We start from the raw sequence: 24878 nt of genomic DNA, 5'->3' as shown, positions 1-24878 counted from the left end.
TTAGCCCAAGTCTTCAGATTGCTGTCTTTCTTTTGAGCCACAGGAGGCGGAAGCTAAAGACTGGCCTTCTTTGCATACAGCGGAGCAAGTTGACGTGTCTTGTTTCACATCTTGTTCTGAATTTTTATTGGACATATAGGCGTGATATGTGTCTTGTACTGAGCTTTGGTAGGAAGAACAGTTAGAATCTGGTTTTATGTCTTCTAATTGCAGGTCAGTTGGGCTTTGACTTTTTCCACAACTCGTGTCCTCTGATTTGATGCCCCTTGTTTGCACAGCATCTGTTTCCATATCTTGTTTTTGACTTCCTGTGGAGTGAAGTTCTTGTACTGAGCTTTGGTAGGAGAAACAGTTAAAATCTGACTTCGCGTCTTCTGACTGCAAGTCACTTGGAGTCTGGCTTTTTCCGCAACTCGTGTCCTCTGATTTGATGCCCCTTGTTTGCACAGCATCTGTTTCTATAACTTCTTTTTGGATTCTTGCAGATTGAAGGTCTTGTTGGTCTTTATTTTGGTGCTGACTGTCTTGTAGAACATCTTGGGATTGTTCATCTAGGTCAGATGGAATAGTGGCATGCAGAGTCTGGGTTTCTTGGAATAGAGATCTCTGCTTTCGGGATTCTTTCACTTGTAAATCTTGGGTTTGCCAGGTCTGGAAGTCCCAATTTTGGGAATGCTGCATTTCAAGTTGCCATTCTTGTTTTTCCCATTCTTTGCTTTTCCAGTCTTGAGTTCTCCTTTCTTGGGATTGTTGGCCTAAAGATTGCCAGGTTTGGACTTTCCTGTCTGGAGACTGCCAGTCATGGTACTCCTGGATTTGCATATCCTGGTAGAGCTGCCTCGGGGGTTTCTCCTCTTGGATTCGCAGGTTCTCAGCTTGCTGGTCTGGGAGTTGCAGTATGGTTTGACTAACTTGGATTTCCTTATCTATGTATTGCTTTTTTGGAGAGAGCCAGCTTTTGATGTGCTTGTCTAGGGATTTCCTCCTTGGGTGTGGTTGGTCTTGAATGTACATGTCAAGGGCTTTCTGTTTTGCGCACGGACAGCCTTTGCTTTGCTGCAGTTGGGAATGCTGCTTTGATGGTCTCCTGCTCTGAAGTTCCTCTTCAGGTTTCCATTCTTCGGTCATTAACATGACTTCCGATTTAATGTTTTGATACGATAAATGCACAGCTCTCTGTTCTTGAGATTGGGTGTTGTGTAGCTGAAAATCCAGAGACCGTCGATCTAGGTGTTGCATATTAGAGGACTGCACAGAAAGTAACGATATGGCTCCAAACGGTATGGCTTGTAACGGCAGGGCTTGTCTTTGGAAAGGGAGGTCTTGGGCAGGCATGTCTGGGGACGGTAGGTAGTCAGATAGCATGTCATGGGATTGTGTATTTTGCAGTGGTATGCCCTGGGATTCCTTGTCTTGGGATGTAATTCCATGAGACTCTGTGACAGATGTTGACGCTTCAGATAGCAAGTCTTGTTCTGGCAAAGTTTTGGCTCTCGGAGCTTGGTATGGCAAGTCTTGGGGTGGTAAATTGTGGACACTTTTTACAGAATAAGATGGAAAAAGTTGGAGTTTTGAGGCTTGGTCCTGCAACAGTGGAGGTTTCTCTTCTGGGGATTGTGTGATAGCAGCCTGTAGGTCTTCGTCTTTAAGTGGTTCAGTATTCATCATGATTTCTGAGGACTTCTGCTCTACAATGGGAGGTGAATGTTTCACCTCCACTTCTTCCCCATAAAGGCTTAAAGTTTGAGGGACATATTTCTGTCGTTCATCTTCCATAAACAGAGAAGATGTGTTGAAACTATTACTGCCTCTCCTGCCTGCATGTCGGAAGGTAAACTGATTTTTTGTGACTCTTAACTTGAAGAATGAATAGCCTCCAAAGAAAACAGGCTTTATGTTCGTCGTTGAATCAGCACTAGTAGACTCTTCTTGTAGCTCAAATTGTATGACAGCATTTTCGTCAGGAACAGATAGTTCACTCTCTTGAGTAACATCCGAAGGCAAGAAAAACACCATCTATAAAACCAAAGGGTGAGGGAAACAATAGAACAGAATCATCTTTGACATTATTTTCTTCTTGTGGTCCCAAATTATTTTTCCTCTCTGCCTTAAGATAGTATACAGGAAGTAAAATCTACAGGAGGAATCAGAAAACAAACCCAGGACTGCGTTTACCATCAACTCATTAGTTTTGCTTATTTATATTTACTCTTTGTAAATTTGTTTTTTGGCCATGCCACACGGCATATATGTGGTCTTAGCTCCCCGACCAGGGATAGAACTCATGCCTCCTGAAGTGGAGCTTAACCACTGGCCCACCAGGGAAGGCCCAGCTCACTCGTGGGCAAGTCTTCAGCCTCTATTGTCTCATCTATTGAAGAGGGGAGTTTATTGCGATTGTCCGGATTCGTCTTCCCATACTTAGGACTTGGCTCAGATGGTAAAGAATCTGCCTGTGGTGCAGGAGACCAGGGTTCCATCCCCGGGTCAGGAAGATCCCCTGGAGACGGGAATGGCTAGCCACTCCAGTATTCTTGCCTGGAGAATCCCATGGGCAGAGGAGCCTGGTGGGCTACAGTCCATGGGGCCACAAAGAAGTGGGACCTGACTGAGGGACTAACTCTTTCACTTTCTAAGATATTTTAAGTTATCTACTCAAAATTCATATATTCAGGTTTATAATGATTTACTTGTCACCTATGAGATGAACTGGACGCTCAAGATCAAACATAGTCAAATGTGGGTTTTTCCCTATAATTGTGCTCAGAATTACAGATAGGTCAAGATATAAATGGATAACAATGCAGTCTATCAAATGCTATTATGTGCTAGGTACTATGTGCTTCACGAGAATGTACAAGATGAGCTAATTCTGAGACCCGGCAAAGGGTTCACTGAAGAAGAGACATTGGTCTGTGTCCTGACGGATGAACAGAAATTCCTTGGGTATAAAGTAAGATGAAGGAAGAAAGGAACCAAAGTCCAGGGAGCGGGAAGAGTGGGTACAAGAACATAAGGCGGGGGTGTGGCAAGTGTGACGGCCAGTGGTGAGCAGTTAGATACCGTCAGATGGTGTGTAGGTCCCGGGAGCCGAACGTGTCCTTTCAGAGCCGCACGTTGAAACCTCACTGCCAGTGTGTGGGGTTGAGAGTTAGAATCTGTGGCAGGTGATTAGGTCATGACTGTGAAGCCCTTGTCAGTGAGATCTGTGCCCTTGTAAAAGAGCCCTGTGATTTGTCCTTTCTTCCGTGAGAAGACTGCCATCTGTGGACCAAGAAGTGGGTCCTCACTAGACCCAGAACCTGCTAGCACCCTGATCTTGGCCTTCCCAGCTCCCAGAACCATGAGAAGTACATTTTTATCCTTTAAACTACCTAGTATTTAGTACAGGGATTCACAAGTGCTCAGTGGTAAAGAATCCACCTGCCAAAGCAGGAGCCACCCAAGATGCAGGTTTGATCCCTGGGATGGGAAGATCCCCTGGAGGAGGAAATGGCAACTTGGTCCAGAATTCTTGCCTGGAAGGTTCCATGGACAGAGGAGCCTGGTGGGCTGCAGTCCATAGAATCACAGAGTCAGACATGGAATGAGTGTGGAGCGCACGTGAGTTCACGCATACCTTTACCACAGCATCGCAGATGGGCCAGGACAGAATCTGTTACCAAGAAGTGGGATTGCTGCTATCACCAGTACCCAAAGATGCAGAAGCAGATCTGGAACTGGGTAATGAGTAGAAGCAGGGAACGCTTTGAGGGGCATGCTAGACAAGGCTTATATTATTGTGAATGAACTGTTAGGGGCAATTCTGGTGAGAGCCCAGGAAGAAAAAAGGAGAGCTGCAGAGAAAACTTCCATCTTAGAGAACACCTTAGTAATCCTGAATGAAGTGCTGGTGGAAATATGGATGATAAAGGTCACTGATGAGATCTCAGACAGAAATGAGGAAAATGTCATTGGAAACCAGAAGGCAGTGATCTTGGTATAAAGTGGCTAATAACATGGCTGAACTGTGTTTATGTTCTAGTATGCTGTGGAAGATAGAACTTGTAAGCAATGAAGTTTAACTGAAGCTATGTCTAGGTGAAGTTTTGAAGGTGAGGCTTGACTTCTACAGACAGCTTATAGTAAAATGTGAGAAGAAAAAAATGATTTAAGGGTGGAATTATTAAGCCAAAAGGAAGTGGGACTCTATGGTGTGGAAAATTCTCAGTCCATTTGTATTACAAAAAAAATGAGAACATTTACGAGTAGATCGAGTGGGGACTTCCCCTGTGGTCCAGTGGTTAGGAACCCACCTTCCAATGCCGAGGACACAGGTTTGATCCCCGGTCAGGGGATCCCGTGTGCCACAGAGCAGCTGGGCCTGTGTGTTCTGAAGCCCACATGGCACATCTAGAGAGCCCACGCCCCGCAGCTGAAGAAGCCCATGAGCTGCAACAAAGACCCAGCCAGCCACCAAAAACAGGAGAGTAGGCCAAGTGACTGGTTTGATAAGAAAAGTATTGCGGATCTGCAATCTCACCAGTAGCCAGAAGCGATTCTCCAAGACAATGGAAGAATGACCCCCAGAGGCGTCCGAGATCACCAGGGCTGCACTCCCACTACAGACCCTGAGCGCAAGGGCCCCTGAAGAATGGTTTCAAAGGATGGGACCAACTCCCAGGCTCAGGCAGAGTCAAGCTGCCCTCACCCCGTGCCTTGAGGTGGGGCCGAGGCCAAGGGCTGCTGCAGGAACTGTGCCCAGCATACCCGAGGGGACATGAAAGCTTCTGCAGGCACTGTGCCCAGCAGACCCGCAGGGACATGGCCACGGCGCCCTCGGTTTCAAAACACAGAGCCTCTGGCGCAGGACGCCAGGCCGGCAGCCACAGCGCCCGGGCGGGGAGTGGCCACGGGGCCTTCCTGCTCAGCGGGGCTGAGGTCCTCCCAGTGTGCTTGGAAGACGGAGCATCAGGCCCAAGAGGACTGTTCTTTCACCTTAGGCTTTAACTGGTTTGCACTGTCAGGTTTGAGGTTTACTTGAGACCTATCTGTCCTTCCTTCCCATTTCTCCCTTTAGGAGTGGGAATGTGTATCCCATGCCCATTCCTTTGCTGTAGTTTGGAAGTTTGGTTTCATAACATGTTCGGTTTCACGGGTTCACAGCTGGAGGGAATTTGCCTCAGGTTAAGCCATATCTTAACTCTCACCTGTATTTAAGTTAGATGATGTTTTAGCTGAGACTTTGGACTTAGACTTTGAAGTTGATGCCGTAACAATAAGGAACTTTTGGGGGCTACTAGGATACAAAGGATGTATTTTTCATATGAAAAGGACATGAATTTGGGAGGGATCAAGGATGGAAATTACAGACAAATAGATGGGGAAACAGTGGAAACAGTGAGAGACTTTATTTTCTTGGGCTCCAAAATAACTGCAGATGGTAACTGCAGCGATGAAATTGAAAGACGCTTGCTCTTTGGAAGAAAAGTTATGACCAACCTAGACATCATATTAAAAAATAGACACAGTAGTACTTTGCCAACAGAGGTCCATCTGATCAAAGCTACGGCTTTTCCAGTAGTCATGTATGGATAGTTGGACTATCAAGAAACCTGAACACCGAAGAATTGATGCTTTTGAACTGTGGTGTTGGAGAAGACTCTTGAGAGTCCCTTGGACTGTAAGGAGATCCAACCAGTCCATCCTAAAGGAAATCAGCCCTGGGTGTTCATTGGAAGGACTGATGTTGAAGCTGAAACTCCAATACTTTGGCCACCTGATATGAAGAACTGACTCATTTGAAAAGACCCTGATATTGGGGAAGATTGAAGGCAGGAAGAGAAGGGGACAACAGAGGATGAGATGGCTGGATGGCATCACTGACTATGAATTTGAGTAAGTTCCAGGAGTTGGTGATGGACAGGGAAGCCTGGAGTGCTGCAGTCCATGGGGTCACAAAGAGTCAGACACGGCTGAGCGACTGAACTGAAGGATGGAAATTAATTAATTTTCATATATTGAAAATTAATCTACAATGTGATTATATATGGAGGTGTGGCCTTCAGGTGATAAATTATATCATGAGAATCATGCCATCATGAATGGGGTTAATGATCTTATAAAAGAGACTTCAGAGGCCTCCCTGGCTCCTTTTGCCATATAAAGACACAGCGAGATATAAACCAGGAAGTGGGCTCTTACTGGACTCTGAACCTCCTGGAACCTTGATCTTGGACTTACCAGCCTGCAGAGCTCCAAGAAATAAAATTCTGCTGTTTAAGTCACCCAGTCTGGTTTTTTTTTTTTTTTTTTTTTTTTAATAGAAGCCTAAATGGGTTAAGACACTAGGCTAGGAAATCTGGACTTTCCATATAGGCTTCCCCGGTGACTCAGATGGTAAAGAACCTGCCTGCAATGAAGGGGACTCAGGTCTGATACCTGGGTTGGGAAGATCCCCTGGAGAAGGGAATGGTAACCCACTCCTGTTCCTGCCTGGAGAATTCCATGGACAGTGGAACCTGGCAGGCTACAGTGCATGTGATCGCAAAGAGTCAGACACGACTGAGCGACTAACCCTTTCAGTTTCATTACAGACAAGTAAGATCTATTGAAGTTCTTTAAACAGCTAAGTGACAGCATTTGATACAAGCTGTAGCCAGTGCTTCCCTTTCCTTCCAACTTATTTTTATTTGAGAGGAGTTGTCATTACAGACCAGTCTTCTGGGTTTTGTCAGCCTGTGCCCTTGTCTGAGGTCATCTATAGAGTCAGAAGAGACTACTGCTTCTATCTGATGAAGCATGGACGTCTAGGTGATTAAATGACCTAGTTGTGGTCACCCAGTGGATGGATGACAGGCTGAAAATGTGGTTCTCCACATTCTCACATTATCATTCCCCACTCTTCCAATTTGTTTCCACACCTACATGTCATCCTTGTTGGAGGGCATTTATGTGAAGATAAATGGTACTTTAAGGGAGACGTCTGAATTTTTACTTATTCCCAAACTTCCATTTCGTTTGAATTATAATTCATTCATTTGTTAAAAGAGCAGTTTAGAGCCATGAATTATAGTTTATCTAGCTTTATTTAAGTGCTATGATTTTAATAAGTTTACTCATCCCTAATGTGGAGAAAGCAACGGCGACCCACTCCAGTACTCTTGCCTGGAAAATCCCATGGACGGAGGAGGCTGGTGGGCTCCAGTCCTTGGGGTCGCGAAGAGTGGGACACGACTGAGCGACTTCCCTTTCACTTGTCACTTTCATGCACTGGAGAAGGAAATGGCACCCACTCCAGTGCTCTTGCCTGGAGAATCCCAGGGGCGGGGGAGCCTGGTGGGCTTCCGTCTATAGCGTCGCACAGAGTCAGACACGACTGAAGCAACTGAGCAGCAGCAGCGTCCCTAATGATAACGGAGATTACCAGGTGCTAAGCAAGGCTCCAAAGTCATGTCAGCTAGTTGTTATGACATCTGTATGAGGTTGTTATCCTTGTTTTATGACTTTAAGAGCTAGGCTCAGAGAGAGATTTTAAGTGATCCAACCAGCGTCAAGAGCTGTTAACTTGTGCTCTTGGATTCATATGCTGTAGTAGAATTACAGGTCCTGTGCTTTCCTATCTAAGCACTCTAACCTATGCTTCCTCATAAGAGCTACTTCAGTTATGCCTTACTTCAGAGTGGGTGCGACTGGAGACTATAAGAAATACTGCTTTTAGGTACCACGGTGGGCACAGTGGTGGGCACAGGAAACATTAAGAGTTCACTTCCTTTTCCTCTTGAGATCAGGGTGCATATTACATAATATCTTTAAATCTTCTATTGTAGCTTGCATATTGCAGAGCAATTACAAAGCTCTGTTCGTAGAATTAAATTGGATAGTTATTCAGTGTGTCCTAGAGTGTCCTGCAGAGCTTTATAACCTTCTGTACTCAAATCAGGAAAAGAGCGATGAATCAGGCATTTGGGCTCAGATAATAAAAGTGTTACATATGAGTTGAAACTTTACATTTATACTCATTTATAATAAAAGATTCTCTGCAAACTAGGGTAAATTTAGTCCATGAAAACCCTATAGGGTAACATCATATTTAAGGGTAAACTGTAACATTTTTTTACCCTAAGATTTGGAACAAGGAATGGTTGTGTATGCTCAGCATTCAAAAAAAGAAAAAATGTCCAGGAGGCTCTACACAGTTCAGTGAATCAAGAAAAATAAGGAATAAAATTTGTAAATAAAAGTGTCTTTACTGGGAAAATAGATGTCTATCTAGAAAATTCTAGGAAATCAATAATAAAGCTACTAGAGTTAGTAAGTTTTATAAGGTCATAGCATACCAATATATAAAAATAACTGCATTTCTCTTTCTAGGAATGGACATCTGGCAAGTAAAAATTTTAAATGCCATGTACAATAGCAAGAAAAAACATGAAATACTCAGGGGTGAATTTAACAAAATATGCATAATATTTATACACTGAAAACTACAAACTATTGCTCAGAGAAATGAAAGGAAATATAAGAAAATGTAAACATATCACAGACATTGATAAGAAGACTAAATATTATGAGTAAGCAATTTTCTCCAGATCATTTATAAGTTCAATAGAGCTCCAATCAAAATCCAAGGAAGATTTTTGTAGGAACTGATAGTTTCTAAAACAAATCTGGAAATCTTGAACACCTAAAACAGCCAAAAAGTATTTTGAAAAAGAACAAAAGAAGATGTAAGAACTACTCTTGAGAAATCACAGGGAAGAAGGCAGAATAGGAAACTCCTGGAACCTGTCTATTCACCTACGCAATAATCGTACTGGCAGAAACTGAAGTAACTATTTTGAAATTCTGGAGTCTTTTTGAACACTTGAAGCTTCCAAAGGACCTCTTGGCTTCTAAACTGGCAAGTTATCTCAGCCAGTTTCAGCCTTCAGAACAGCAGTGAGCACTCATCTCTCACTCCCAGCCCCTGGCAGGAAGCTGGGAGACGACAACCCATGTCCCTGGTGTGACCTGCTGGAGTCGGGATGGGCAATAAGGACCTTGTCTCCCAAATATCAGGTTTCCTGTTTTAATTGTAAGTCAGTGCTTCTCATCACTGAGGTGCAAGTGCAGAGGCGGGACGCCATTGTTTCAATCTGCATTGGCTGAGGCAGCTTTGAGGGAAGCTACCCCTATCTTCAACTATTTTTGTTTTGATTTGATGTTCAGAAACAATTATGTATATGTGAAAATGTAGAAGCCCACCATACAGGCCTGGAAAAGATGCATGCTGAGAAAAGTCCTGAGAAGCTCTTAAGCTTTCATCTCAGGCTGTTCTCTGGCGCAGAGATGCTCAGCTGCTGCTGCTAAGTCACATCAGTCGTGTCCGACTCAGAGCAACCCCATAGACGGCAGCCCAACAGGCTCCTCTGTCCCTGTGATTCTCCAGGCAAGAATACTGGAGTGGGTTGCCATTGCTTTCTCCAATGCATGAAAGTGAAAAGTGAAAGGGAAGTCGCTCAGTTGTGTCCGACTCTTAGCGACCCCATGGACTGCAGCCCACCAGGCTCCTCCGTCCATGGGATTTTCCAGGCAACAGTACTGGAGTAGGTTGCCATTGCCTTCTCCGCAGAGATGCTCTGTGGCAATAAAAACAAACAAGCCCTCTCCCTGAGAAAACCCAAAGGAAAAGGGAGAGTCTGATTTCAAGAGTTCATACATTAAAAGATTCACATGTCCGGTTTCCAACAAAATAAATCTCAAGGTCTACAAAGAAACAGAAAAATGCGGTTTGTTCAGGGGTGGTGGTTGTTTATTCACCACCGACTCTTGCCCGACTCTTGCAACCCTGTGGACTGTAACCCGCCATGCTCTCTGCCTGTGGAATTCTCCAGGCAAGAATACTGGAGTGGGTTGCCAGTTCCTTCTGCAGGGGATCTTCCCAACCCAGGGATCAAACCCCGGTATCCTGCACTGCAGGTGGATGGACTCCTTACTGACTGAGCCAACAAAATAAATGAGCAGAAATTGTACCTGAGGAACCCCAGAATTCAGATATACTAGACAAAGACTTTAAAACAACTCAAAGACCCTAGAAGAGCTGAAGAAAATCATGTGCAAACATAGCAAAATGATATATGAACAAAATGAAGATATAAATAAGATATAAATTATAAAACAGAACCAAAATAATTTCTAGAGCTGAGAAATTTCATAAAAATGCACACCAGAGGGGTTCAGAAGTTGATCTGAGCAGGCAGAAGAAATAATCAATGAACTTGAAGATATGACAATTGAAATTATTGGGTCTGAGGAACAGAAAGAAGAAATAGTTAAGAGAAGTGAACAGAGCCTACGGGACCTGTGAGCTATGAACGAGCAGACCAACACTCATATCACTGAGATCTCAGAAGAAAAAGAAAAATAGGAAAAAATAATATTCAGAGAAATAATGACTGAAAATTTACCAAATCTGGTGAAGAATATTCATCTACAAATCTAAGAAGCTCAATGAACTTCAGACAGGATAAATCCAAAGGGATGCACACCAAAGCACATTTTAATTAAACTGTTGAAGCCAAAGACAGAGAATTTTTAAACAGCAAAAGTGCCTCATCACATATGAGGAATCCTCAATTAGATTATTAATTTCTTTCATATGTAAAATAAATATGCTTTAATAACTTAATTAAGATTAAGTTGTGTTAGGTGATTATAACAATAACTAACATAGTGGACATTTGATAAATGTGAGCTATAGTGATTATTATAAATACTATTGGTATTACTAGGGCCTCCCTGGTGGCTTAGAGGGTAAAGCATCTGCTTGCAATGCAGGAGACCCAGGTTCGATCCCTTGGTCGGGAAGATCCCCTGGAGAAGGAAATGGCAACCCACTCCAGTACTCTTGCCTGGAAAATTCCATGGACGGAGGAGCCTGGTAGGCTACAGTCCATGGGGTCACCAAGAGTCGGACACGACTGAGTGAGGACACATTACATTGGTATCACTTGAATAGTTTTCTTCCTCTCTGTTGAGGGGGTTGTTTCAGAGCTTTATGGCCCAGGTATAAGCACCTCATGTTACAATAATATGAATCCCCATATGTTTTCCATATATTTTGACAGGGAGATAAGGAGTATGTCTGAACAGAGATGACTATGTATAGCAGAGGAATAAAAAGCAACATGGTTTGTCTCCGAGCGTGGAGTGAACCACCAGTTTTAAGTTTGTCCCTCCTTGACCTTCCTAAACTTAGAAATTGTAATTCAGCCCCTGAGAATACAGCTCTGCTGACTTAATAGGCTAGAGGTCCCCTTGACGTGTCCCAGTAGGAATCCATACTCACAAACATCACTGAACGCACCTCGTTTGAATTTGCCCAGCAGTTGCTTCTGAAGGAGGCGATGGTCACAGCGATGCTGAGCTCTGCTATGCTGATGATCAGTAAGACCGACAAAATTCCCTGGAAATAATGAAGATACGTCTATGGCATTTGGAATGAAAGCTGTACCATTTCAAAGATATAAACCAAGGACCAGCACACGGTGTGACCAAGCATGGGAAAGCCCACGTTTTAGATGCCTCTGGAACCGCAGTGATTGAACTGTTTTCATCCCACGTACGTCTTTCCGATAGGCCGGGATAGTGAACTCCAGTGCCTGTGGAGGCCCCCGACAGCCATCTCAGACCGGTGAAACAGGAGGGGAGAAAGGCCAGAATGGGTATATCCCTTAGTGTCCATCACTCAGTCCTGGGCAATAGTGCCATGTGGGAACATGGGAACCTTGATGCCTCATGTTCTCTCTTTTCCTAAGGCAGCTGTATATACACACTGCTAATGTGAAACTTTCCAGGTATTTGTTCACTTCTGTGAACAAAATGGAGCATCCTTTGGGTCTGCGTAGCCTATAGATTGCCATTTTGCACACTCTGCTTTAAGGTGGTGTTTAGTTGCCTTAAAGCACGGAAGAAGTGGCAGGGAATAGCATGGTGTCCAAAAAGTTTAGCCTTTGGGAACAGGAAGAGCTGACTGCAGTTGGGTCCAATGTTATGCTTAACCTTGGACAAGAGTCTGTCTAAATTTTGATTTCCCTGCAACACAGCCAAAAGTTTGAATATTCTCCTTTTGCCTTTTTTTTTTTTTTTTTTTTTTTTAGAAAACCACAATATATGCAGTGGAAAGGCTACCCACTCCAGTGTTCTGGCCTGGAGAATTCCACAGATTCAGTCCATGGGGTCACAAAGAGCTGGACACGACTGACTTTCACTTTCACTGTGAATTTACCAGCTTCAGCTGGTGAAGAAGATGGTCTGACCTTGGTCTTTGTGGAACTTCCATCATTGTAAGGGAGGCAGACAGTGACAAATAATTAGGCAATTATTTACTTCACTAAATTATGATAAGTGCTATGAAAAAACATTGGGGGCTACTATTAATATAACGGGAGACCTGCCCTGGGATGGGCGGAGGTGTGATCAGGAAAGACCCCCTTAAAGACGTGATGTTTGAGATTACAGAATGAGGAGGAGTTCAGCGGGTGGGTGGGAAAAGATAGGTGCTGGGCTGGGGAACATTTGAAGAAAGAAAACGTGGTCTAGAAAACTTAAAGAATTCTAGAAGGTGGAGGGGGTGGCATGCAGTGAGGATAAAGGCCTGGAATAATGCTAGAAGGTTAGGTCAGATAGATGTGTTAGAGTCTTATAAACCTTTTAAAATTGGGTCTAAATTCTGTGTTTGACAGGAAGCCACTTCGTGATTCTGATCAGGTGTGTGTTTTTAAGTGACAACTAGCTGCAGTGTAGATGATGAATTGGTGTTTGGGGCAGAAGTCAGTCCAAGAGATGTGTAAAGCCCACTGCTCCTGGGTCTTTTTAGTTTGTTTTTGACCTTTGGGTTGTGTTCAGCAAGGAATTGTGGAATGATATACGTAGGAGGCCTGGGAACAGAGTCTCCTGGATTCTGAATGCAGGAGCTACTAATCCTCCAATGCACATCTGTGCCGGGCAGGAGCAGAGTCTGCTCATCTGCGCATTTAACCTCAGAAGACAATCTCTTCCTGGTATTTGCTAATGTAATGCACAGTGGTAGCCTCCTAGGAAAAGGGATAAGGCTAATAAGGGAGCGTCACGTTCTTGGTCCAATTAGGATTTTGCCTCTTAGGTTGTTTTCTGACCTTCCTTAGTAACCTTTTATGAGTCTAATTCTGTAATTTATTTTGGAACATATCAGACGGTACTAGGCTCACTTTAATGGGTAAACATGAGGATTAAACAAGACCTCATATTCAGTCACTGATAGCTGTTTTCCTTCTTTATCGGAGGAGACAATTTCCCGTGTTCCACTTCACCTCTATCCACCCAAGTCAAATCTCATTAGCATTTAAGGACAAAAGCCTTCAATATTTGACTGACTGGAATTGAGTGAAAGCCCAGGATTTGCTTAGAGAGTAGAAATAAAGGCCTTTTGGAATTGCTGATATGCATAAAAATAATGTTATTGAATACTTATTAGATTAATACTTAAAATAACCCTTATATTTTCTGGTAAAGATATGGTTCATCTCTTGTAATGAGTAAAACTCTCCATATAATTATTTATGTTCTAAAATTATTAAAAAACACTTTATTAAGTGCCTTAGACACTTTCTCCAACTATATTGAGCATTAACAGGGCAAACTTTTTCATGCACAGATGGGCTTGATAAAGGACAGAAATGGTATGGACCTAACAGAAGCAGAAGATATTAAGAAGAGGTGGCAAGAATACACAGAAGAACTGTACAAAAAAGATCTTCATGACCCAGATAATCACGATGGTGTGATCTCTCACCTAGAGCCAGACATTCTGGAATGTGAAGTCAAGTGGGCCTTAGAAAGCATCACTATGAACAAAGCTAGTGGAGGTGATAGAATTCCAGTTGAACTATTCCAAATCCTGAAAGATGATGCTGTGAAAGTGCTGCACTCAATATGCCAGCAAATTTGGAAAACTCAGCAGTGGCCATAGGACTGGAAAAGGTCAGTTTTCATTCCAATCCCAAAGAAAGGCAATGCCAAAGAATGCTCAAACTACCGCACAATTGCACTCATCTCACACGCTAGTAAAGTAATGCTCAAAATTCTCCAAGCCAGGCTTCAGCAATATGCGAACCATAAACTTCTAGATGTTCAAGCTGGTTTTAGAAAAGGCAGAGGAACCAGAGATCAAATTGCCAACATCTGCTGGATCATGGAAAAAGCAAGAGAGTTCCAGAAAGACATCTATTTCTGCTTTATTGACTATGCCAAAGCCTTTGACTGTGTGGATCACAATAAACTGTGGAAAATTCTGAAAGAGATGGGAATACCAGACCACCTGACCTGCCTCTTGAGAAATCTGTATGCAGGTCAGGAGGCAACAGTTAGAACTGGACATGGAACAACAGACTGGTTCCAAATAGGAAAAGGAGTACGTCAAGGCTGTATATTGTCACCCTGCTTATTTAACTTCTATGCAGAGTACATCATGAGAAACGCTGGACTGGAAGAAGCACAAACTGGAATCAAGATTGCTGGGAGAAATATCAATAACCTCAGATATGCAGATGACACCATCCTATGGCAGAAGTGAAGAGGAACTAAAAAACCTCTTGATGATAAAAGAGGAGAGTGAAAAAGTTGGCTTAAAGCTCAACATTCAGAAAACTAAGATCATGGCATCTTGTCCCATCACTTCATGGGAAATAGATGGGGAAACAGTGGAAACAGTGTCAGACTTTATTTTGGGGGGCTCCAAAATCACTGCAGATGGTGATTGCAGCCATGAAATTAAAAGACGCTTACTCCTTGGAAGGAAAGTTATGACCAACCTAGATAGTATATTGAAAAGCAGAGACATTACTTTGCCAACAAAGGTCCATCTAGTCAAGGCTATGGTTTTTCCAGTGGTCATGTATGGATGTGAGAGTTGGACTGTGAAGAAAGCTAAGGGCTGAAGAATTGATGCTTTTGAAGTGTGGTGTTGGAGAAGACTCTTGAGAGTCCCTTGGACTGCAAGGAGATCTAACCAGTCCATTCTAAAGGAGATCAGTCCTGGGTGTTCTTTGGAAGGAATGATGCTAAACCTGAAACTCCAATACTTTGGCCACGTCATGCAAAGAGTTGACTCATTGGAGAAGACTCTGATGCTGGGAGGTATTGGGGGCAGGAGGAGAAGGGGACGACAGAGGATGAGATGGCTGGATGGCATCAGTGACTCGATGGACGTGAGCCTGAGTGAACTCTGGGAGTTGGTGATGGACAGGGAGGCCTGGCGTGCTGCGATTCATGGGATGGCAAAGATTCAGACACAACTGAGTGACTGAACTGAACTGAACTGATTCCTTAATAAGACCAATAAGGTAAAATTGAATCCAATCCCCATCAACACTAATAGGAAGAGCTAAATCCTATTGGCCCCTTACACCGCACCGAGTCACGCTCTGGTGTAAGTGATCGTCACAACACACCAGTGGGCTATCTTATTGTCTTCATTTTTCAAATGAGGAAAATGGAGGCTCGGAGAAGACAAAATACTAGGCTAAGGTCGAATCTTATAAGTGACAAAACCAGGAGTCAAATCCAGACTCTATGGCTCTTGAGTCACACTGGCTCTTCTCAACAGTGAGCTCAAATGCAGAGGCAACCTCGATCATAGGAGTCTAAATGAATGAGTCGCTGCACCATGAACATTGTTCACACAAGATGATACAGAGTCATTGCCCAGAATGAGACCACTTACATTGTAAAGGACTCTACCTATCACACATATTCCTTCAAGGGAAGGCCCTTGGCAGTACTTGTGTTGGTATCTGTAGCTGATGATGGTGAAAATGATTCCAGCCACTGCGACCACAGAACTGATAACATTCAGGCCCGTGACACCTTGTCCCTGGAAAATAGTTTAAAAAATAACAACAAAATAAATAAACACTTGGAAAGAATTTCCTTGTGCTTTTATCTTTCCCCATAACCCTCAGGGAGGAGTTGCTCCATCAGTATCCTGAATTCATCAGTCATAGGCCAGGCCAAGTTTTAGAATGAGCCAGGGAGCTAGGGAAGCAATCCGGGAAAGCAGGGGCCCTCTGTGGTTGGGTGCATATTCAGCTGGGTCCAACTCTTTGCAACCCCATGGACTGTAGCCCACCAGACTCCTCTGTCCATGGGATTTTTCCAGGCAAGGTTACCGGAATGGGTTGCTAATTCCTATTCCAGGGCATCTCCCTGACCCAGGGATCGAACCTGCATCTCTTGTGTCTCTTGCAGTGGCAGGCGGATTCTTCACCACTGCACCATCTAGGAAGCCCCTGGGGTGCTCTGTGGTTAATGCTAAAGAAAACGTTCTTTCTATCCTAATGTGTCATCTTTCATAATCTATAAGCAAAATTGTGTGTTAGAGAGTATCTTGGCCTTGTAATTAGAACCGATTTTTCAGTCCTAGCGAACTAGGACCCTATACACATCAACAGATCTCTTGGAATTTCCATTTCTGCTTTTACAAGTGAGAGTGGCGTCACCTAACTTAAGGGCGTACCTGCTTATTTTAATAGATATTTCCTGTAGGTCAGCTATGTGTCAGGTGCCGCATTAAGCCCGTGATTCACAAAGGTGAACACGAAAGATGAGGTCCTGCCTCCATGTGCTTACCTCACCCCCTAGAGGATTCAAACCGTAAGCAACCAAATCAGTAACATCTTTACAGATGGCAATGAATTTGGACTGAGATTTAACGGTTTCCTTCCTTTTGCTCTCACTTTTCGAAACTCCAAGCTATTAAAAGTTCAGATAGCCCCACCAATTTCCTATTTCCTTTACTTCCTTTTTTTTTTTATTTTTGTTTTGTTTTGTTATATAACTCTTGAGTTCCTCTGAAGGAAGAGAGGTGCCATTCATTACCTAATCCCAGCATGGACAGTCCTCTTTTAAAAGAGAAATGGAAAAGTCTCCTATCTCAGTTCCGTGGATGGTTACTATGCTCGACTTTGTTACGTCTGTTGGAAGTGCAGTGATACATTTATGCATTTACACAGCCTGTCCTATCCAGGAGGACGTGTGACTCTCTGTGGTGTAACCTGGAAGTACACCTATGATTTTAATGTTTGCCCCAAACGCAGATCTTTTTCTGCCCACAGGGATTTTGGCAGAAAATACCCAGGGGCACACGGATATACCGTCTCGCTCAGCCCTAAGTCTTTTTGTCCCTTCAAGGCTCTGTTTTGGCTCCCAGAGGACATTTCATGGACTAATATCTCTAGCTCAACAACCTCTCGGGTGTACTCTGCTTTACAGTTTACAAAGAGCATGCACAGCTTAGTCTCCTCTCATCCTCATGACAGTTTTATGATGTCGGCAAACCCCCTTTTATCCCCACGTCACAGGTGAATAGGATTCTGGGGTCACGTGATTGTGAATTCGGAGGAAGAGCTCTGATGGAGCCAGGTCTTACAGCTCCCAGGTTAGAGCTGCTGTCCCCGTGACGTAACGGTCTGCCTCCAGCTCAGTGAGTCGTGGGCAGGTCTGCCTTATGGTCTATCCCTCTGGTCCAAAAGGAAGTCAGTGCAAGAGAAGAATGAAAGCTGAGGCTTCGTCTGCATTGTCCGTATCTATCTCCACAGGTAGAGAGAGACGGAGGCCTTCGTCCCTGCTAGAAGGCCCTGTGGTTTGTAGCTATCTCTAGGGGATATTGGCAGAGGACCATAAAGAAAGAGGTAAAATGGCTTTGAGAGAAGGTCTACTTCTCCAGGGCCTTAAAAACATCAGACTGGTTAGGCATGTAAACATTTAAGTATCATTTTGTCTTATATGTGGTATCTTATTAATTCCTCAAAATAATCCTTCAGATTTGACACAGCGATGAGTGGTGGCCTGGATTCAGCCCTAGAACAATCAGCATCAGTGCCAGACTCTTTCCTACAGACTTTGGGCAGACCCCAAAGAGAAGACTCTGTCGTTGTTGGGGTGTGTGTGTGTGTGTGTGTGTGTGCATGCAGTCACTCAGTTATGTCTGACTCTTGTGACCGTATGGACTGCCCGCGAGGTTCCTCTGTCCATGGGATTCTCCAGGCGAGAACACTGGAGTGGGTTGCCATTCCTCCTCCAGGGGATCTTCCCGACCCAGGGCTCTAACCCACATGCCCTGCAGTGGCAAGCGACTCTTTACCCCTGCGCCACCTGGGGAGCCCACTGTTGGGGTGGGGGTGTAACAACTGGGACCCTGGGATTGGTTTTGGTTACAGTAGGGTTTATACACCTTGACACAATAAATATTTGGAGCCAGATACAGTTTTTTTTTTTTCTTTTACTGTCCTTTGTATTTTAAAATGTTTAGAACCATCCCAGCCTCTACCCACTAGATAACAGTCCTCCTCACCCTCCCACCCCCTGGCTGTGACAGCCAAAATGCCCTCAGCGGGGGGCTTCCCTGGCGGTCCAGCAGTTAAGCCTGCGTGTTTCCACTGCAGGGGGCGTGGGTTCCATCCCTGGTCAGGAACTAAAATCCTGCGCTCTGTGCTTGGCAGCCAGGAAAAAAAAAGTGTCTTCAGGCTTTGTCTAATATTCCTGGGGGTGGAGCTGGGGGAGGCACAAAATTACTCCCAGTTAAGCACTGTTGAGTTAGAGGAGTGTAAAATGGTCTTTATTAAGCAGCTCCTTTGGTTGATTTGACCAAGGCAGTGGCACCCAGGGGAAGGGTGCAGGGCTCATGCTGGCCGCCAAATAGCAGGGACCCAAACTGCACACTTGATGTGCAAAGACTTCCCTGGAAGGTCCTTTATTACCCAAGGCTTTCTACCCAAAGATGGTCTAAAAGAAGTAGACAGTTTCAAACTGCCCAGAAGTCACAAAGCGACTTACCACACACTTGTCATTGCTGTTGGTTCCTGTGAGGTACCCTGTGACCGTAAACTGTGAAGAAGAAAAGAGAAAAGTTAACAGTGATGGTTGTTTGACTGCCCTACTGTGTAACTTCCTTTGGAGACTGTATCATAACCGACATGTCTGTGACCCTCCCAGACCCTTCCGTAACTGGTCTCTTCCATCAGGGAAGGACAGTGGGCCCTGACGTAAGAAAAAAATCCTGTGCTGCCCGTGCTTGTCAACTCAACAAGGGCTCTTTGCCAGCATAAGGTCCAAAAGGTACCACCCTGCTGGGCTCCAAAAGAAAGACAGTCCTGGGCTCTGGGCCTGGAATAGTGAAGGTGAGCTCTGTCTGCTCTGAGTAAGTGCGGGGCCTGGAATCTAGTCTTATCTTACCACTTATTTATATGAGACACAAAGAGCCTGGCTGTTGTTTAGTCGCTCAGTTGTGTCCGACTCTTTGTGACTCCATGGACTGTAGCCCGCCAGGCTCCTCTCTCCATGGGATTCTCCAGGCCAGAATATTGGGTAGGTTGCCATTTCCTTCTCCAGGGGATCTTCCCAACCCAGGGATTGAACCCACATCTCCTGGAGAAGAAGGCATCAGAGGATGAGATGGCTGGATGGCATCACTGATGCAATGGATGTGAAGGAGATCATGAGGGACAGGAAGGCCTGGCGTGCTGCAGTCCATGGGGTCGCAGAGAGTCGGACACGACTGGGCGGCTGAACAACAGCAACTTCTGCATTGCAGGTGGATCCTTTACCACTGAGCTCCCAGGAAGCGCAGAGAGCTTAGAACCACACAGGAAAAATGAGACCGGTGTCCCCCAGCGTGGGGTCCATATTTTTTTTTAATGTTCCAATAATGAGAACCTCTGCGATGGGAATTGGTTTTCCACTTTGGGGATATTGGGCCTTGGAGTCAAGGACCTTGAGAAGACATGTAGGGATCAGAATGTTACCTCTGATACCTCCTTCAGCTTCACCTCCCAGCTTGGGTCACTGATCAGGCTAGCTCTACTTCCAGGTCATTCTCGAAGCGGTCCACCTTTATCTTTGCTGCTGCCCAGAGAGTTCAAGGTACCACCTCTCCATTTCTGGAATCCTGCAGCCTCCCCGCAGCTGATTCTCCCAGATCTGCTCTTATCATGCATCAGCTCATTACCCACTCAGGGGACATAATATCTTAGGGATAACAAGTCTTCCGATCTTACTAACCTTGCTCTCGTATTAAAGCACCACATTCTTTTTCCGACCACGAGGATTGGCATGGCCTGGTTCTACATTTTTGGCCTCCTTTTATGCCATAGCAATAGACTCACTGGTCTTCTTTCTGTTGCTCTTGCCCACATCAAGCCCTCAGCTCATGCTTCACTGTTGCCAAGAGTGAGCTTTCTCTCTACTTTACGCGCTGAACACCCGTGTGCAGAGCACCTCCCTGGCCTCCCAGCACAGGTGAGTTTCCCATTAAATGTTCACCTGACACCTGGAAGTCCTCAGTGTGCGCACCATGAGTGTAAAAATGTGCCTGTGCAGCTACTTTCAGTCTTTCATTTATAGCCTACCCATCGGATGCCTAACCCTGTTTGTTTCTAAGCGCAGCTCATCACTTCTGTCAGAGGGCCTTGTCCACCAGTGCCCTGAGCACCCAGGACCCTCCTGCAGATGTAGGATGGGTGCTCAGTAAATATGTCTTCAGTGAAGAGTGGAGTTTTAAAAAGTAATGTGCCAGAGCCTCGTTGTCGTTCACGCATGCCGATCACACAGTATCACGCCAGGAGCGTCCTCTCGTGACGTGGGGAAGTGAGGAGCTGGTCTGCCCGCTTTCCATATGTGCGCTTTGAACGTCATGCCATGGACATTTGGGAAGTGAAAGCCAGCAGCGCTGCTGGGTGTCTCAGAAACGGTGCGGAGTGTTTGTGCTCAAGAGAGGGCAGGGCGTTCATAGGGACGGTGTCTCATTCATTACTTCACCCACGTGTTCACTGAGCGATTCATTCACTGTGCTCATCAAGAGAGGACAGGGCGTTCATAGGGACGGTGTCTCATTTCTTCATTACTTCACCCATGTGTTCACTGAGCGATTCATTCACTGTGCTCATCAAGAGAGGACAGGGCTTTCATAGAGACGGTGTCTCATTTCTTCATTTCTTCACCCATGTGTTCACTGAGTGATTCATTCACGCCTGCTATGCAGCAAGCATGACTGAGGTCTGAGAATGTAAGACAACGCTAACAGACAACACTCTTGCCCTCTTGGGACTCTAGGTTTTAATAGCAGAAGCTCGAATGAGTCTAGCCTTACATATGATGGCATAAGATTAGGAACCAAGGCTGTGGGGATTGGACAGATATAGGTCTGTACTAGGAATTCTGTTTACGATTCTTTCATTGGCTGGATGAATGACATTCATAAACTGTCTCTGGGCATAATGAAGCAGTTGAGCCATAATAATGTGTTAAAATTCTCCTTAAGCTTTGAGAGGCTGTGATTGTGAGTGTTAGCCAGGCAGGTTTAAATTGCTACCTACTCCCAAATTCCATTTTTTTTATTTGCAAAGGGAAAAGTAGGATATATGCCCATCTAATCTCCCAGATTGGTAGTAAGGAGCAAATGACTTACTATACACACGAGGGCTGGAAAACTTTTCAACACGGTAAGAGCGGTTATCACCATGAGGACGGTGGTACTGTCATGACCCAAATGGAGTCACTTCTTTTCCCGGGGAGGGGGTGGCTATCTGGTCTCCTTGGGGACCACCTGCATGGGATTCATTGTCTCAGGACTGGAGTCAATTCAGACCAGTCTTTATGGTAATTCCTCCGAAGTGCCTAACAGTACTCACAATGAATGCTCCCCAGAATGGGTATCCTGTCAAGAAAACCAGGGGGAATCTTTGGGCGAAGTTGAAGTGATTCAATGCAAATATAGCTCCGATGCCGGCAATGATCAGGGCAAGCAGGACCTGGCAAGCCTGTGAAGAGAAGAATGGGCCGGTGAGGCCACGCGTGCCCGGGCTCTCTGGAGCCTCCCAGGCGCGTGGGCATCGCCACTAGAATGTCGCCCCTCCGCCTGCGTGCCTTCCCCTCCTGTTTACCCACCACTCGGGTTTTCAGGAGGCCCGGCGGCCTTCCTGCCCTCACTCCCCTGTGTCCGTGTCCGAATCCTTCATGCTCACCCTTCCCTGCTGACGGTGTCTCTGGGGTTATCAGTCCATCTTGCATCTCACGGGTTTGAGCATGTGTCTGCCTCTCCCTCTAAATGTCCGGTCCCCGGCTTTTCGGCACCAGGGACCAGTTTCGCGGAAGACAGTTCTTCCACAGCCGGGGGTGGGGTGTGGGGGGCTGGGCAGCATGGTTTGGGGATGGTTCTCGAAAGAGGCGTGAAACCTCGATCCCTCACAGCGCGGTTCACCGTCGCCTTCACACTCGATGAGACTCTAGAGCTGCTGCTGATCTGACAGGTGATGCCGTGAGCAGCCGGGGCTGCTGGGAACACAGATGAAGCTTCGCCCGCCCCCCCGCCCGCCCGGGGCTCACCGCCTGCTCTGCCGCCCGTTTCTCACAGACCACGGGCTGCCCCGGACCCCTGCCCTAGACGGCAAGCTTCTCGGGGACGCCCATTCCAAACTACTCACCTTGACATTTTTTCCCCTTCTGTAGAACCAGCCTCCTGTTACCATCCTCACCCCAACACACACACACATTTTCCACATTAAATATAGCCTTTGAGAATTATGGCAACCACTCCAGCACTCTTGCCTGGAAAATCCCATGGACGGAGGAGCCTGGTGGGCTGCAGTCCATGGGGTCGCAGTCAGACACGACTGAGCGACTTCACTTTCACTTTCTTTTCTTTCTTTCTTTTTTGAGAATTGTAGCCTCAGTCCAGTGCTCTGAAAGTGTATGAAGTTCCCTGAGCTGGAGCAGAGAAGCTGGGGGGAGGTTATGCCTCCCCTCTTGATGCGAAGCCCTGTCCAGAGCCAAGAGTGACCCCGTGGGCCCCTCAGCCCGTTGGGGGTCACAGGGAGAGGGGAGCGTGGTGGTTCCTGGGGGTCCGCGGCTTTCCTCAGCGCAGAGCGTCTCTGCTTCCGCTCAGGCGTCTGGGTTCCCCCAGGCCACACGTCTATGGCCCTAGGTCACAACTGTCCCCGTAGTGTTCTGATTCTTGTACTAAGGATGGGAGCTGTGCACACAGCTTTGCTCTAGTCTATTTATGACAGATTGTGTGTGTATCAACACTGCAGCTCACTATGAGTTTTGAGGGTGGTTTTCAAAGAGCTCCCAGTGCCTGTAACAACATAAAGGCGATGTTTAACTTCACCTCCAAAGGCTTTTAGCTCCGAGAGAGGTGCTCCCACAGCCCAGGGTCACTCCTTTAATAAAATATTTAGAAAAGTGGCCCCGGTTTCCTCCATCCCCCTTGCTAGGATTCAAAGATGATCAGTAGCTCCTCCTGAAACAGGCCAGGGATTTCCTCAGTTAGTGGTCTTATTCGTGACAGTTGAGCTTTCTATTTCTCAGAGTTAAATAAGCCCTCAGAAGCATTGCTGAGAAATGAGCAAACCCTGCATGTTTCTAAACAGAACTTTAATTCCCTTGTTGATCAAAACATAGGGACGTTTTGTGACAACCTAGAGGAGTGGGAGGGGTTTCAGGAGGGAGGGGACACGTGCACGAAAGGCTGATTCGTGTTGATGTACGGCAGTGAAAGTGGAAGCGGCGCAGTCGTGTCCGGCTCTTTCCACCCCCTAGACTGTACACTCCGTGGGATTCTCCAGGCCAGAACACTGGAGTGGGTAGCCTCTCCCTTCTCCAGGGGGACCTTCCCAACCCAGGGATCAAACTCAGGTCTTCTGCATGGCAGGATGTATGGCAGAGGCTGGCACAATATTGTGAGGCAATTATCCTTCAGTTAAAAATAAATAAATACTTTGTCAACAAAGGTCCATCTAGTCAAGGCTATGGTTTTTCCAGTAGTCATGTATGAATGTGAGAGTAGGACTATAAAGAAAGCTGAGTGCCGAAGAATTGATGCTTTTGAACTGTGGTGTTGGAGAAGACTCTTGAGAGTCCTTGGGATGCAAGGAGACCCAACCAGTCCATCCTAAAGGAAATCAGTCCTGAATATTCATTGGAAGGACTGATGCTGAAGCTGAAGCTCCAATACTTTGGCCACCTGATGCGAAGAGCTGACTCATTTGAAAAGACCCTGATGCTGGGAAAGATTGAAGGTGGGAGGAGAAGGGGACAACAGAGGATGAGATGGTTGGATGGCATCACCAACTCAATGGACATGGGTTTGGGTGGACTCGGGAGTTGGTGATGGACAGGGAGGCCTGGTGTGCTGCAGTACATGGGGTCACAAAGAGTCGGACATGACTGGGTGACTGAACGGAATTGAAATAATTTGTAAAATGTAGGGAAGTGGTCTTGTAGGCTACATGTTAGCTCTTCTACTGAATATCCAATTATGTGTACGTGCTCATGACTTAGAAGGCTGCAGGGACTTCCCTAGCCGTTCAGTGGTTAAGAATCTGCCTTGCAGTGCAGGGGTGCAGGTCCGGCCCCTGGTCAGGGAGTTAAGATCCCACATGCCGAGGAGCAACGGAGCCCACATGCCACAGCTACTGAGCCCACGAGGCACAACTAAGAGTACGTGCACCACAAAAAGATCCCGCCTCTGAAACCAAGGGCCAAGGCAGTAATAGTAACAGATAAATGAATAAATAGACGGGCTATCTCTTTTTAAAAGAGTATAAAAAAGAAGGATGTATTTTAGATGACAGATGAGGGGAAACTGAGGGGATCAATGTCTTTTCTGAAAAGCATCTCTGCAAACATACTTGGAGAAATAACATAGTCTCCTTCCCAAGAATACCCATGAGTGGGCGAGGACTTACCCCCAAGACTTTTGGCTCTCCCTTCAGGAATTCCAGCAGAGAACTATGAGGGCCGTAGGGAAGCGCAGTCAATACAGTTTCATTTGGTTGTACACTGATGACGTGGGTTGATCTTTTGACCTCAGATGATGATTCCAT

The 24878-nt window shown here is 45.6% G+C and overlaps 1 protein-coding gene across 1 annotated transcript; it reads right to left on the bottom strand.

Annotated features, from left to right (window-relative positions):
* On the bottom strand, positions 1–24878 carry MS4A14 (membrane spanning 4-domains A14). The gene is made up of 6 exons (XM_055548103.1): positions 24741–24878; positions 21684–21812; positions 18832–18882; positions 15722–15871; positions 11327–11425; positions 1–2016 (listed from the first exon to the last, which is right to left on the bottom strand). Exons 1-6 carry the CDS (start codon positions 24876–24878, stop codon positions 1–3), a joined length of 2583 nt encoding a protein of 860 aa, XP_055404078.1.

This window comes from Bubalus kerabau, chromosome 15 (assembly GCF_029407905.1).
Source record: "Bubalus kerabau isolate K-KA32 ecotype Philippines breed swamp buffalo chromosome 15, PCC_UOA_SB_1v2, whole genome shotgun sequence".
In the NCBI taxonomy this organism is placed as follows: domain Eukaryota; kingdom Metazoa; phylum Chordata; class Mammalia; order Artiodactyla; family Bovidae; genus Bubalus; species Bubalus kerabau.
This window is presented reverse-complemented; position numbering and strand designations above follow the sequence as displayed.

What these genes read in the sequence shown, in the direction of transcription:
- MS4A14 (XM_055548103.1), bottom strand. Translation starts at nt 24,878, where the DNA reads ATGGAATCATCATCTGAGGTCAAAAGATCAACCCACGTCATCAGTGTA. An exon ending in GAGAGCCAAAAGTCTTGGGG is followed by an intron (nt 21,813 to 24,740) that starts GTAAGTCCTCGC and finishes TTCTCTTCACAG; the next exon opens with GCTTGCCAGGTCCTGCTTGC. An exon ending in ACAGCAATGACAAGTGTGTG is followed by an intron (nt 15,872 to 18,831) that starts GTAAGTCGCTTT and finishes ACTATTTTCCAG; the next exon opens with GGACAAGGTGTCACGGGCCT.